This window comes from Sardina pilchardus, chromosome 6 (assembly GCF_963854185.1).
Source record: "Sardina pilchardus chromosome 6, fSarPil1.1, whole genome shotgun sequence".
NCBI classification, from domain to species: Eukaryota; Metazoa; Chordata; class Actinopteri; order Clupeiformes; family Clupeidae; genus Sardina; species Sardina pilchardus.
This window is the reverse complement of record NC_084999.1, coordinates 29,592,142-29,604,328: the sequence shown is the minus strand read 5'-3', so window position 1 is coordinate 29,604,328 and position 12,187 is coordinate 29,592,142. Positions and strand designations below refer to the sequence as shown.

General features: G+C 43.2%; 1 protein-coding gene across 1 annotated transcript; it reads left to right on the top strand.

Moving 5' to 3' along the window:
- Positions 1-2,602: 2,602 nt before the first annotated feature.
- Positions 2,603-5,607, top strand: pou3f1 (POU class 3 homeobox 1). The gene has a single exon (XM_062539338.1). The coding sequence runs from the start codon at positions 2,637-2,639 to the stop codon at positions 3,747-3,749; it is 1,113 nt and encodes a 370-aa protein (XP_062395322.1). The 5' UTR covers positions 2,603-2,636; the 3' UTR covers positions 3,750-5,607.
- Positions 5,608-12,187: the final 6,580 nt, after the last annotated feature.

Genomic DNA, 12,187 nt, shown 5'->3' with positions numbered 1-12,187 from the left:
GTTCACTTGGAACTGCCCGCTGCTCAGCTGTTTTGGTTTGAAGAAATATGTTGTATAAGTTCTAAATAAAGGGCAGGGTGTTTTCAAGCTGGTTAATAAAGTGTTGCCTATACAGTTAGTCTAGTCCTATAGAACTTAAATTCGTTAATTGTATTGATGCTTTAAATATAGGCCTATGTTGTTCATAAAAACAACATAATTTAAAGTGTAAAATGTCTCAGTTTGGCGTATAAGCACATGTAGGCTATAGTTTGCAGATTTCTGTGTGCAGTGGATTTGGTTTAGCCTAAATTTAAAAAAAAAAATAAAAGAACGGCTAAATTTGAACATGCTTGTGAGAGAGCTGACCCAAACTGGTGAACAAAATAAAATATGATTTGAATGGCTTTTTCTGACTAAACAGAGCCATGCATTATTTGCGCTCTATAACTGATTTACAGTAGCCTACTGTACAGCATTATTGAGGGCGTCAGTCAACTGTTAAAGCTTTGGAAAAAAATTGAACACTAATGAAACAATTGTCACCAGTGACGGTGCATAAATACACATAATTACTTGAGCAATAGCCTGCGTTATGCTATACTAGGCTATGCATAAAAAAATCAGCAAGACACATTGTGTTACCAACATTTAGTTACCAACAGACAGAGCAACAGTCCTTCAGTCATATTCGTCTAAATAAATATCTAATCGATAGCCGGACAAAACCACGCCTTTCTCGAGACAGTGACGAGCACCTGTGACCCCATGAACAGCATAAACGACAAGCACGCGCGCGCACTCATACACACACACTCTCTCACACACACACATACACACATAAGCACACGCACACACACTTCAACCCCCGTGTCGTGTATGCATTTTTCAATGACACTCAAAAGAGCACACTTACCGTTACAGTTTTCTTGTAGTCTCGAGCTGGAATTGCATGACCGCAGCGGCGCATCCCGTCTGAAAATCCTGCTCTACATGCGCGCGCTTGTGTGAGAGAGATAGAGACAGACACAAACAAGACCGTGAGAGAGAGAGAGAGAAAAGAAACACATTCAGGTAAATAATTAAAATAAGACTGATACCAAAAAATCTCCCAAAAAGCTGCGGTTTTAGAAGAGGGGAGCGTGTGCCTGATTGCAGACTTTTAGAAGACTGGAACCGGAGAGATGTAAGATTTGTTTAAAGCCCCACATTTCCATTTAAGAACGTGATTGTGTTTGCAAAGATCCCTTTCAATCTTCACATCTCCCCCCTCTCTACCCCTCAGCGTCTCTGCGGCTGCTTTGCAATTCATAGAATTGGTAATTTGCTATTGGGACAAAACGTGAAGGGAAAAATAATCAGATCAACCGGGAGAGCGGTGGAGAGGAAGCCAGGAGGGAGACACAGAGGATTTCTCTCCAAGTTGCTGTTTAGAAAAATGCTTCGATAGAGAAATGCAATGAAATAGCTACCACCAATGTTTTCACCGGTTTTGCATACAGAAAGCACTCACGCTCTCAGACCACACTTTAAAAAACTAGGGTCTGCAAAAGAGGGAAAAAATCCAAGAACATAGCCTTGGTTTGCTATATTTAATGATCGATTTTTGTGAAATATGTGCAGACTGTGCATTCCTACCACTGATATGATTTAACCAAGATTTAGACTATTAAATTAACACTAATATAGCTTTGTTCTTTTGATCATAAGGCCTATTTTTCACATTCATACCAACATTCAATTAAGCCACGGGATTAACAACACTTATATATTTTTTTGCCTGCAAAGGAGACTCTGGGATGTGAAATAGGCTATGTCCGATTCATTTGGCTTTTTTGTGTTGCCAAACATATGCAGATTGCGCCCGTGTGTAGGCTGTAGTAGACCTTCCCCTTCTGTTTCAGTGAGGGAGATGCATTTGTGATATAAATACGGACTTTCTCCTTCATTCCCTCCTCGGATAAATGAATTCGCAGTGTTGTAGTGATGCATATGGAGGCATGGCTTCCTTTAATGTCGCTTTCCTATTTACATGCATCTGATTTTGTGGGTGGTTTCAGGGCTTTGAATAGCGCCGGAATACTAATCCGCGATGAAGGAAAGCGTTAGGAGAGAGTCTCCGCCAACTCTTACTTATGACCACAAACGCTGAGGGGTGTGCGATCCACCCCTCCAAAAAGAGCTCCGTACTCCCCCACGTGGCTATTTTCAAAACAGCCCGTAAAACTAAGTGAAACCCAATAATTTCCTACTGTTTTGCTACCGCTCTCCGCCTCAACAGGGGAAGGGAGGTGTGTGTGTGTGTGTGTATGTGTGTGTATGTGTGTGTGTGTGTGTGTGTGTGTGTGTGTGTGTGTGTGTGTGTGTGTGTGTGTGTGTGTGTGAGAGAGAGAGAGAAAGAGAGAGAGAGAGAGAGAGAGAACGTTGCGAGGGAGGCCAATTGCGAGTAACTAGGATCATTTCGCCCGTCAGCCAACCAAGCGGCTCGCGAAAGAGAATACAGCAACCTGGCGGGCTCAAGTCGGTAAGGAGCCAATACAAGCGAAGGGGAGGCGTGTCTTCCCTCCCTCTCTAAGACCTCCCCAAGTAGGTTGTTGCGTTTTGGCTCTAAAGCCCACGGAGCTCCGAGGAGTGTGGCAGTTTTCTAAATCGGCGCCATGGCGACAACAGCTCACTATATTCCGCGGAATAACAACTTGCCTTCCAACCCGCTCATGCATCCGGATTCGGACAGGATGCACCAGGGGACAACCTATAGAGAGGTGCAGAAAATGATGCACCACGAGTACCTGCAAGGGCTAGCGGCGACTAACACGGGACATCCGATGAGCCTGACGCACCATCAGTGGCTCCCCACCAACACCGACTGGACCAGCGGAACTCACATCGGGCAGCCGGAACACAACAAAGCCAGTGTCCAGGCGAGCCGAGAAGACCAGGGTAACGGGTTTCATCACAGATCGCACTTGGTGCACCAGCAAACACAGAACACCCACCACGCGTCATGGGCACAGACCACGACGCACCACTTATCCCCGCTCTCGCCGGCTTCCAACGGTCACCAGTCGCTGGTCTACTCGCAGACTGGCTACACGAATCTCAACCCCTTGCTGAGCCCGCAGCCCGCCCTGCACCACCCGCTCCACGACGACACGGGTAGCCATGACAACCAGATGGAGTCCCCCCAGCAGCCGTTCAGCCATCACCAGGACCATTCCGACGAGGACGCACCGAGCTCGGATGACCTGGAGCAGTTCGCCAAACAGTTCAAGCAGCGTCGCATCAAGCTGGGCTTCACGCAGGCGGACGTTGGCTTGGCGCTGGGTACTCTCTACGGAAACGTCTTTTCGCAGACCACCATCTGCAGGTTCGAGGCACTTCAGCTCAGTTTCAAGAACATGTGCAAACTTAAGCCACTGTTGAACAAGTGGCTTGAGGAAACAGACTCGAACACGGGCAGTCCAACCAATTTGGACAAGATCGCAGCACAGGGTAGAAAACGAAAGAAGAGGACCTCTATCGAGGTCGGGGTGAAAGGAGCCCTGGAAAACCATTTCTTAAAGTGCCCCAAGCCTTCTGCCCACGAAATCACATCATTAGCCAGCACCCTCCAGTTGGAGAAAGAGGTTGTTCGTGTTTGGTTTTGCAACAGAAGACAAAAAGAGAAAAGAATGACGCCAATAGGGGTGCCTCATCCCTCCATGGAGGACGTATACTCACAAGCGGAGACCCCCCCTCTTCACCATACACTACAGAGCCCAGTGCAGTGACTGTTTTCATGAACAATATTATAATTTCAGAAAAGAAAAGAAAATGAGAAATGGACTATGGATTTTACAGTATTTAATTTTGTTTTAGTTTTCCAGTGAGAGAAAAAAAAAGACAATGCGAGACAAGGTGGACAGAGAGAGTTTTGCCGTTCGCGACCCGAGATTGTGGCGCAACAACTGAGTGGACGGGAATGTTTTCGAGTATTGCATAAATAATGGTCATTTAGGCTACTTAAATTTTGCGCGCATTTTTAATGAAACCAAGGTCTTAATTTACCAAAATTGAAAGGAGGACGGCAGTCAGGACAAAAACATAAATGATGCTCTCTCTCTCATCGTTTGTTCACGGGGAAGCATGTCACATGTGGGGCTGCTTCTTTCTGGTGTCTTTGAATGTGGACGGGCTCGCCGGTGCATCTGTGGTGTACATCAACAAAGGAGACAGAATGAACAGAATTGCGCCTTTCTAGATTAAAACTGATTAACCAGACTTGAAAATCGTTGTTTCTTATCAGTATATCAATTGTGATGATTTCGTTATTTTTAACCCGTGTCCCCCATGTAGGATATTGCCAAATGTTTCTTTTTTGAATATCCATGTATTGCTGTAGTGTAACAACGCAACTCTTACCCACCTCCTGCAACAGTATAGTACTTGTCATAGGTAAAAGACAGTTGTCAGATTCTGGCTAAAACATTTCAGCTGCTGATACATCAAAAGGCAACACGGTCATTTTTCCTCTTTTTTTTCGTCTGGCATCATAGTTGGAGATGGTATCAGACGCTAAAAGGCACAGATGAATAGTTTACTATCACTCTTTCTTTGTGTTTACTTTTAGCTTTTTGCATGGAGCACTTATTTTTTGAGTTGTTTTTGTTTTGTTTTGAGTTTTTTTCTTTTTTTTAGCAAAAGTAGCCTACATTTTCCCCACCAGGCCCTCTCAGAAAAAAAAAAGATTTGTTTACAGTTTCCATAGCTATCTTTGCGCTCGTGGCCAGCAAGGCTAAATATCACGCTTCTAAAAGTAAATCCTTTCTGAAGAGATTGGTCAGAATCGAAAAGGAAAGAACTATCTCAGGTAACTTCAGTGCCCTGCTCTATATCGCATAGCCTACATTACAAACTTTGTAATAAGATTCATTGATAAAGAGGTCTCGGTAAATTCATCATGAGAAGGAGCCGTTATTATTTTGCGCCATTATGTGATTTACTCTTACTCCCCATTGATAACTACATGAGGAATAAGCCTATGGGAAGGTGATGACAGCCTCTGATAGCAAGTCTTTTATCATATGTCCGTGTCTGGACGGAAGGGAAAATTGATGAAGTTGTGTGTTTTCCACTAGTCTTTTCGAGATTTGTCATCCTTGGATGGACAGTATGGTGAAAAATGCTTTGTCACCGGTGGACGTAGCTTACTAGCCTACGTTTTCAACAAACGCATCAACAACTACAAAGATTCTGAAGAAATAGATGTCAGGATTATTTCGGAGATGTAAATATGTCGAATATGTAAACATATGTATTTGTTCTGAGTTTATTGTTTTGTTTGTTTGTTTGTTTCTGGGCAGTTTTGTACACTTACTAATTCCGAGAAGATATTTTAATATGATTTCATTTATGAATTTGACCATTTATATATCTATATATTTATTTCCTTAATGTGTTTGGAGCTTGTTTTGTTTGGCTCTGTTAATTATGTTGCAGTGGGTTACAGATGTTTTGTTTACTACATTGGTTGTATGTTGATTGCAAAATGTAGACTGCAAAGTCACATTTATATTTATGTTATAGTAATATTTTATTACTTACATAAAACGTATATACTACAAGAAAAGGTCTTCTGTCTTCACTACTCCTCTGGTTGTCACTGTTGTTAAATCCTGGGGCGCACAGCTTTGCAATGATTAAGTAATACAGTATCCTACACGTCAGGTAGTAGGCTATGTTGCCCATACACCTTACAAAACGAGAAATTCTCGCCTAAAATCCATTGTGTAACTCGGAACCACGTTTGACCAGTGCTATGTTCATGTGCTGTTTGAAAGCGTCAAGAGAGCGAAACGAATTTAAGAAATATATTAGCCTACCTCAGGCCTTACCAGCATTATTATAAGTTGTCGACATTCTTGTGTAACTGCGGTATTAAATTGTGCAATATTGAGAAAACACATGCACTGTCCCGTCCTTCACTAAGCCCACTGATCTATTCTTTTAATGCAATAGGCCTATTATAATCACATCTGACACATTAATTATCACAACTATAATATTTCATGATATAATCATTGCTATAATTTATGCTATAATCAATCATTATTCTTACTTTAAATATCTCTGCCATCATACTGTTAACGCTACCTCAGTAGTTTTGTTTGGACCTATAGCCTATATGAAACAACGAAACGCCTGGAATTGTGGAAGGCTGCCTTCAACTCATTTCCACAAACTTGTGTTCAAAGTCAACCTTGAGTAAATGTAACAGTTAGAGGGTAAATTGGCAAGTGAAGTTTTTAACTGTTCGCGAATTCATGCACTTTATCCAACCTTTGGAAACAAAGTCCCTTCACTTAGGCTTGTAACAGCAATTGCCCCTGCCTCACCAGTTATCCACCAAACCCACCTGAATAATTTCATAAGGTTAGATATAGGCCCCCGTATTATGGCCAATGTCAGGCATATAGGAGAAAGGCAACCGTGGATGAGACATGGACTTCTCCTGTCTAAGAAGAATGCAAGTTCAGTGTTGCATGCTTCTTATTTCGTATGGCGGACGTTATGTGTGGCGCCTTTTAAAGTGACCAAAAACACAAATACGAGCGCTTGTGTGAAGGTGTAAAGGGGATGCATTCCTGTTTATCACCTCTGGCAACTCATTCGTTCTTCAAAATTGAGAACAAATTATCATTATTCACACTATTTAATCTAAATAGTTTTTTTGATGCTGATAAATTATGACATTACCCAAGCAAGAGTCCATTATCACAATACTCATATTTTCTATTTCTAAAAGTATGCGTCTATTGAAACACTTCCACAGCAGAGCTTTTCCATTATTAAAATTCGTAGACTATTAGCCAATGACAATTATAATAACTCGATTTCCTTATGCTGAATCAAATACCGAAAATGAACACATTGACGAGCCTATGGTTAAGTTTGCGAAAGGCGAATGAGGTCGTAACGAGGGTGAACTTAACTGAACAAAACATTTAAATCTACATAATTATAGGAACGCATGCTCTCTATTATGAACGACAAATGATGTGAAACCTGTTATTAAATGGAGAAAATATTGTTTTTTATATAGTTCATTTTGTGTCCTTCTTTCTGGTCTCTCTGACTCTCTACGAGGCGATTCAATTCAGAAATGTTTGCAAAATATTTGTATAGAAATATAGCATAAACTACCAAAAGCCTCACCAAAATCAAATGTATTAGACATCTGCTTTAGCCACTGATATCTGTGTGAGACGGTAGGTTTAGCATCTAACATAATAATATTAGTAGCCTAGCTATAAACGTCTATAATCTTTAATATGTCCGTGCAGATTGTCCACCAGTTTATTGGCCTGCAGGTTTGGCTACGTGAATTAAATTAAATAAACTGAAATAACCGACATAACTGAAGAATAATTTGAAAAGCAGATGTGAGTATACACTTCTATAAATAATGTTTCCTCATTTTAAACTCAAAGAAGCTCAAGATTTCAACGCTTTTATATTTGCAGGCTATGCGTGGCAGGTTCTGAACTTATCCACAGAACAAGCGAGTTCCAGGCGCCCCCTAACGACGAAGAATTGTCAATGCAGGCACGACAACTGGCCCTTCCAGTGAGCGCACACCATGGTCATACTACGTGTGTGAGTGAGTGTATATATTTTTTATTTGATCAGATCGTATTTTGTCAGTGTCTCTGATTACGGAGAATCATGCCATGAAATTATCAAAATGTATTGCAGTGTTTCTATTTTCCTCCTGCCTTTAAGGGCATATAGGTGTGCAATATGGGTGGACGAGGTGTTGTAACCCCATAATATCAAAACCAGCCAATGCCACCCTCAACCCCCCATTGGTCAACTCCCAGTTTCGCTCCGATACAGAGTCCAGTGGGGGGAATGTAGACCTCCATCTTTAACCTGAGTCTTCGGAGCCTTGCTCCATGACCACCACTGAGTTCAGAGGCTAACAGCTTCACATGGCCTCTCAGTGTCTGATAGAACCTCTCTCTCTCTCTCTCTCACACGCACGCACGCACGCACGCACGCGCACACACGCACACGCACACGCACACGCACACGCACACGCACACGCACACCTTCATCTTCACTTAGAGTGGATATGGCAGATGGATATAAAATGGATATAGTAGAGTGTAAAAGAGTGTCCCCATAATAATAATAATAATAGTCTCAGTCAAACACATGACATTTATTGGATGTAAAATACCATGTTTTTAAAAAAAATAAAAAAAATTATCAATGGCATGACTGATTTAGGAAAGGCAAACAGTGACTTTGCTACTCAACTCTGAATAAGAGACATGCCCTAGCCAGATGTTAGACAATATAAGTCACTTTCCACTAATCAAGTACTATTTCTATTAATCCACTGGGCAATGTTTGCTTTTTCATCTATCAGATGCTTTTAACCAAAAAAATATTTTAAAAGTTATCATTAACTGCCATCAACCCTGACTTGAGGTCAAAACCTGGGGTCTGGACTGAGCAAATCGTTGGTGGTAAATGGCTAAATGCAGGACTGTATTGAGACAGACCGTTTGCCTGATGCGGAGGGGCTGGATGGCTTTAGCAGTAAAAAATGGGTGTCCTCAAATTGCCTTTTCCAGCCACATGCTGTGTTCTACTCTAAACTCAGTGGCATTGGCTGTCTAAAGGACATCATTCACAACACTTGCACAGGTAACACAAAGTCAGAGAAGGGAGCTAAACAATGATAAATCTCCCGGTAGGATGTGGTACTACCATGCCAAGACCAACGCAATGATGCTTCAAGGGATTACTAGAAATGTGTGGAACTAAAACCAGATGCCATCTGCCTTGTTTTATGGATGTAAATTAATCAATCTACAAACCAATCAACCAACCAACCAAACAACCAACCAACTAACCAATCAACAGATCAATCAATCAATCAATCAATCAATCAATCAAGGGATCAGAGGGAGATTACACATTTTTTCACAACTACTAATCTGAAAACTCATCCCATTCTGGCAAGATCATCTCAGCTCTGCTGGAGTGAAGAGACAAGCCCTCTCAAGGCAGCACACAGAGATGAACTGCCACCAGCATCTTGGAATCTTGAATACACCTGTTTGTTTCTGTGTTTGCCAACACACCAGTTTGATTCTTCTCCAGAAGAGAGTGAGATAGTGAGACAGACTGAGAGACCGAGAGAGAGTGAGAGAGAGAGAAAGAGAGAGAGGGAGTGAGTGAGAGAGTGAGTGTGAGATTGAGAGAGAGTGAGAGTGAGAGACAGAGAGAGAGAGAAAGAGAGTGAGATAGTGAGACAGAGAAAGAGAGAGAGTGAGAGAGAGAGGAGGACGCGAGAGGAGTGTGTGGGCCTGTGCTGTTTGGGCTCCTCTGCGCTCCTGCCTCCTCCTCCATCAGCAGCAGGGCAGTATCATCCCACACATGAGATGTGGATTAGCCGTGATTAGCGGGGATTATGATGGTTAATGGTGGGAAAATACATTAGGAGCCACAGGCGCGAGGGGAGGGGGGTGTGGGGTGCAGAGAGCAGGCGGCGGTGGATTTCGCTCGCACTAGCGGATTTGCATTGATCCAAAGCAAATGAATGAGGATTAGGCGCATCTATCTGCCAACAGATAAATAACATTAAGCGCATTATTCTACGCCGACTGTTATTAATGACATTACAAACACTGCAACAATTCTGGCAATTATGGTAATAATAGGGCTGAATAATGCACTTCACGCTGTTTTCCCTCCTCTCTTTTTCGCTCTCGTTCTCTTGCACGCTCTCTTTCTGTCTTTCTCTCTTCCTCTCTCGCTTTCTCTCTTTTTCATACTCTCTCCATCTCTCTCTCTCTGGCTGGTCTATATGCTGAAGTGTGAAGTGATGCTTGAGAGTTGAGCTCCAGCATAATCACCCAGCCCAGCCAGATTAGGAGATTCGGGGGCCCCCCTCTCACCCCAGTTCAACTGAGAGTCAGGCACTCGGAGCCACAGAGCATCCGACGCCTCCCCAGTCATGGATGCTGAAGATGCCAAGCGCATCCTTTACCTGTGAGATCAGGGACAGCTGGTGCTCTCGCCCTCTTATGGTCATTCATTTCCCTTTCCTCCGAAGTCACTTACACATGAATTAATAACGATTGTGACATATCCACAATCTTGTTTTAACACAAGCTATACTTCTACTGATGGAGAAACATGCAATTCAAAGAAGATGCCCAATCAATAAAAGAGGTTGGTTTCTCAGCTGTACGAATGCTTTTAAATGGTTAATAATGACATAATTAAATAAGCGATACCGAATGCGCTTGACAACAGTACCCTAAAAATTCAATTTAAGAGAAGCTCAAGGCCCTCTCATCTGAATCATTAGACAATCACTGTCCCATTGACGGGAATGGCTACCGAAAGCCATGTCGAGACATTGTGAAGTTAAAAGGAGATTAGTTGATTAGCCGCTGCTCTGTTCGCCCGGTAGCTCCTGTGAGGAGAGGCCGCTGTTAACCCCCAGTCCCCCGGTTCTCCCATCTCTCCTCCCTCCCACTCGTTTATGTAATAAATACTCTTCTCTGGGAGCGAACAGAAAAAAGCCTGCGCTTCGGGGCGGATGGAGGAAGGAGACGGCAAAAAGGAGGAATAATGCACTTTTTTCATCAAATATTCCTTTTCTTCCCAGCCAACCTCAAGGTTCCCCTTTGAGCGTCTTGAAAGGCGGGCTGCAATGTGGCCACACAGTGATCACCTGCTTACCATATGAAAAGAGCCTGGAAGAGAGCAAGCAGGCAGAGAGGGCTGTTGTGCTATTTAGGACGTCGGCCATTGTAGCTATAAGGTCTATCCTTCAAGTCCGTTTCAAGGTATAGACCGCTATGTGGAGAGGTGTTGAGATGGGTTGAGAGGATTTTTCATTTGGCCTGACTTTCACCTTTTTCATTTCTTTGCTGTTCTTTTTTTTTATTATCTGGTTTTGAGTTTTGATTTATTTATTAACTTTGTTACGTACTAATGAATGTCGACGTTGCCCAAATGATCCAGTGTCCTGTGGCATTAACTGATAAAATGTCTACACATTACCTCTGTTGGATATTACTAGGCCTTTGTACAGTCCTATACTCCTGCCCTGGCCTTGTACAGTATATACCAGTGAAGAGGGGCTGTCTCAGGTGGCTGCTCAAGGTTTGAATATTCAATTTGCAGCTTAAAAATAAATTTTCTTCATACAGGTATGAAGATGTTCATATATGGCAAATGTATGTGCACACATAACACACCACAGTTGCACTTGCAGGTAAGCCTCTCTCTTTTTCTCTCTCATGCTTTCACTCATTCTCTCTCTTATTCTCTCTCTCTCTTTCTCTTTCTCATGCTGTCTGTGTAGCTCGTCCCAGTCTTTCTCTGAGAGGACAACGAAGCCGTGTGTGTGTGTGTGTGTTTGTGTGTGTGTGTGTGTGTGTGTGTGTGCGTGTGTGCGTGTGTGCGTGTGTGCGTGTGTGCGTGTGTGCGTGTGTGTGTGTGAAGGGCAGTCTGCTGCCCCGTCTAACGCTCCGTCTGAGCCACACAGAGCCATGCAAAAACGAGCCTCACAGCCGACAAAATAACGAGTGAAGTAAATAAGTAAATAAGTCAGTAAATAAATATATAAACAAACGAGGAAAAGGGAGGAGGAGAGGGGGGAATGAAAGAGAGAAGGAGAGAGGGAGGGAGCGAAGAAAGAGAAGAAATTGGGAGAGTGGCAGAAGATGGAAGAAAGAGAGAAACTGGGAGAAAGTGGAAAAAAGAAAGGGGGACCGGGAAGGGAGCGGAGAAAGAGAACGAGAGGGAGGGAGAGAGGGGGAAGAGAGCGGAGAGAGAAAAGGAGAGGGAGGGAAGAGAGAGGGAAGAGAACGGAGAGAGAAAACGAGAAGGAGGGAGAGAGAGGGAAGAGAGCGGAGAGAGAAAATGAGAAGGAGGGAGAGAGAGGGAAGAGAGCGGAGAGAGAGAACGAGAGGGAGGGAGAGAGAGGGAAGAGAGCGCAGAGAGAGAACGAGAGGGAGGGAGAGAAAGGGAAGAGAGCGGAGAGAGAGAACGAGAGGGAGGGAGAGAGAGAGGGAGGGAGATGAAATGGAGACCTGCCGCTGAGCTCAAGGACACAGCGCGCGACTGTGTAATTAGTAACGTACACAGATGATTTAGATGTGCAGATATGATTAGGGAAAGCAGTGGAGTTTTAAGCCTA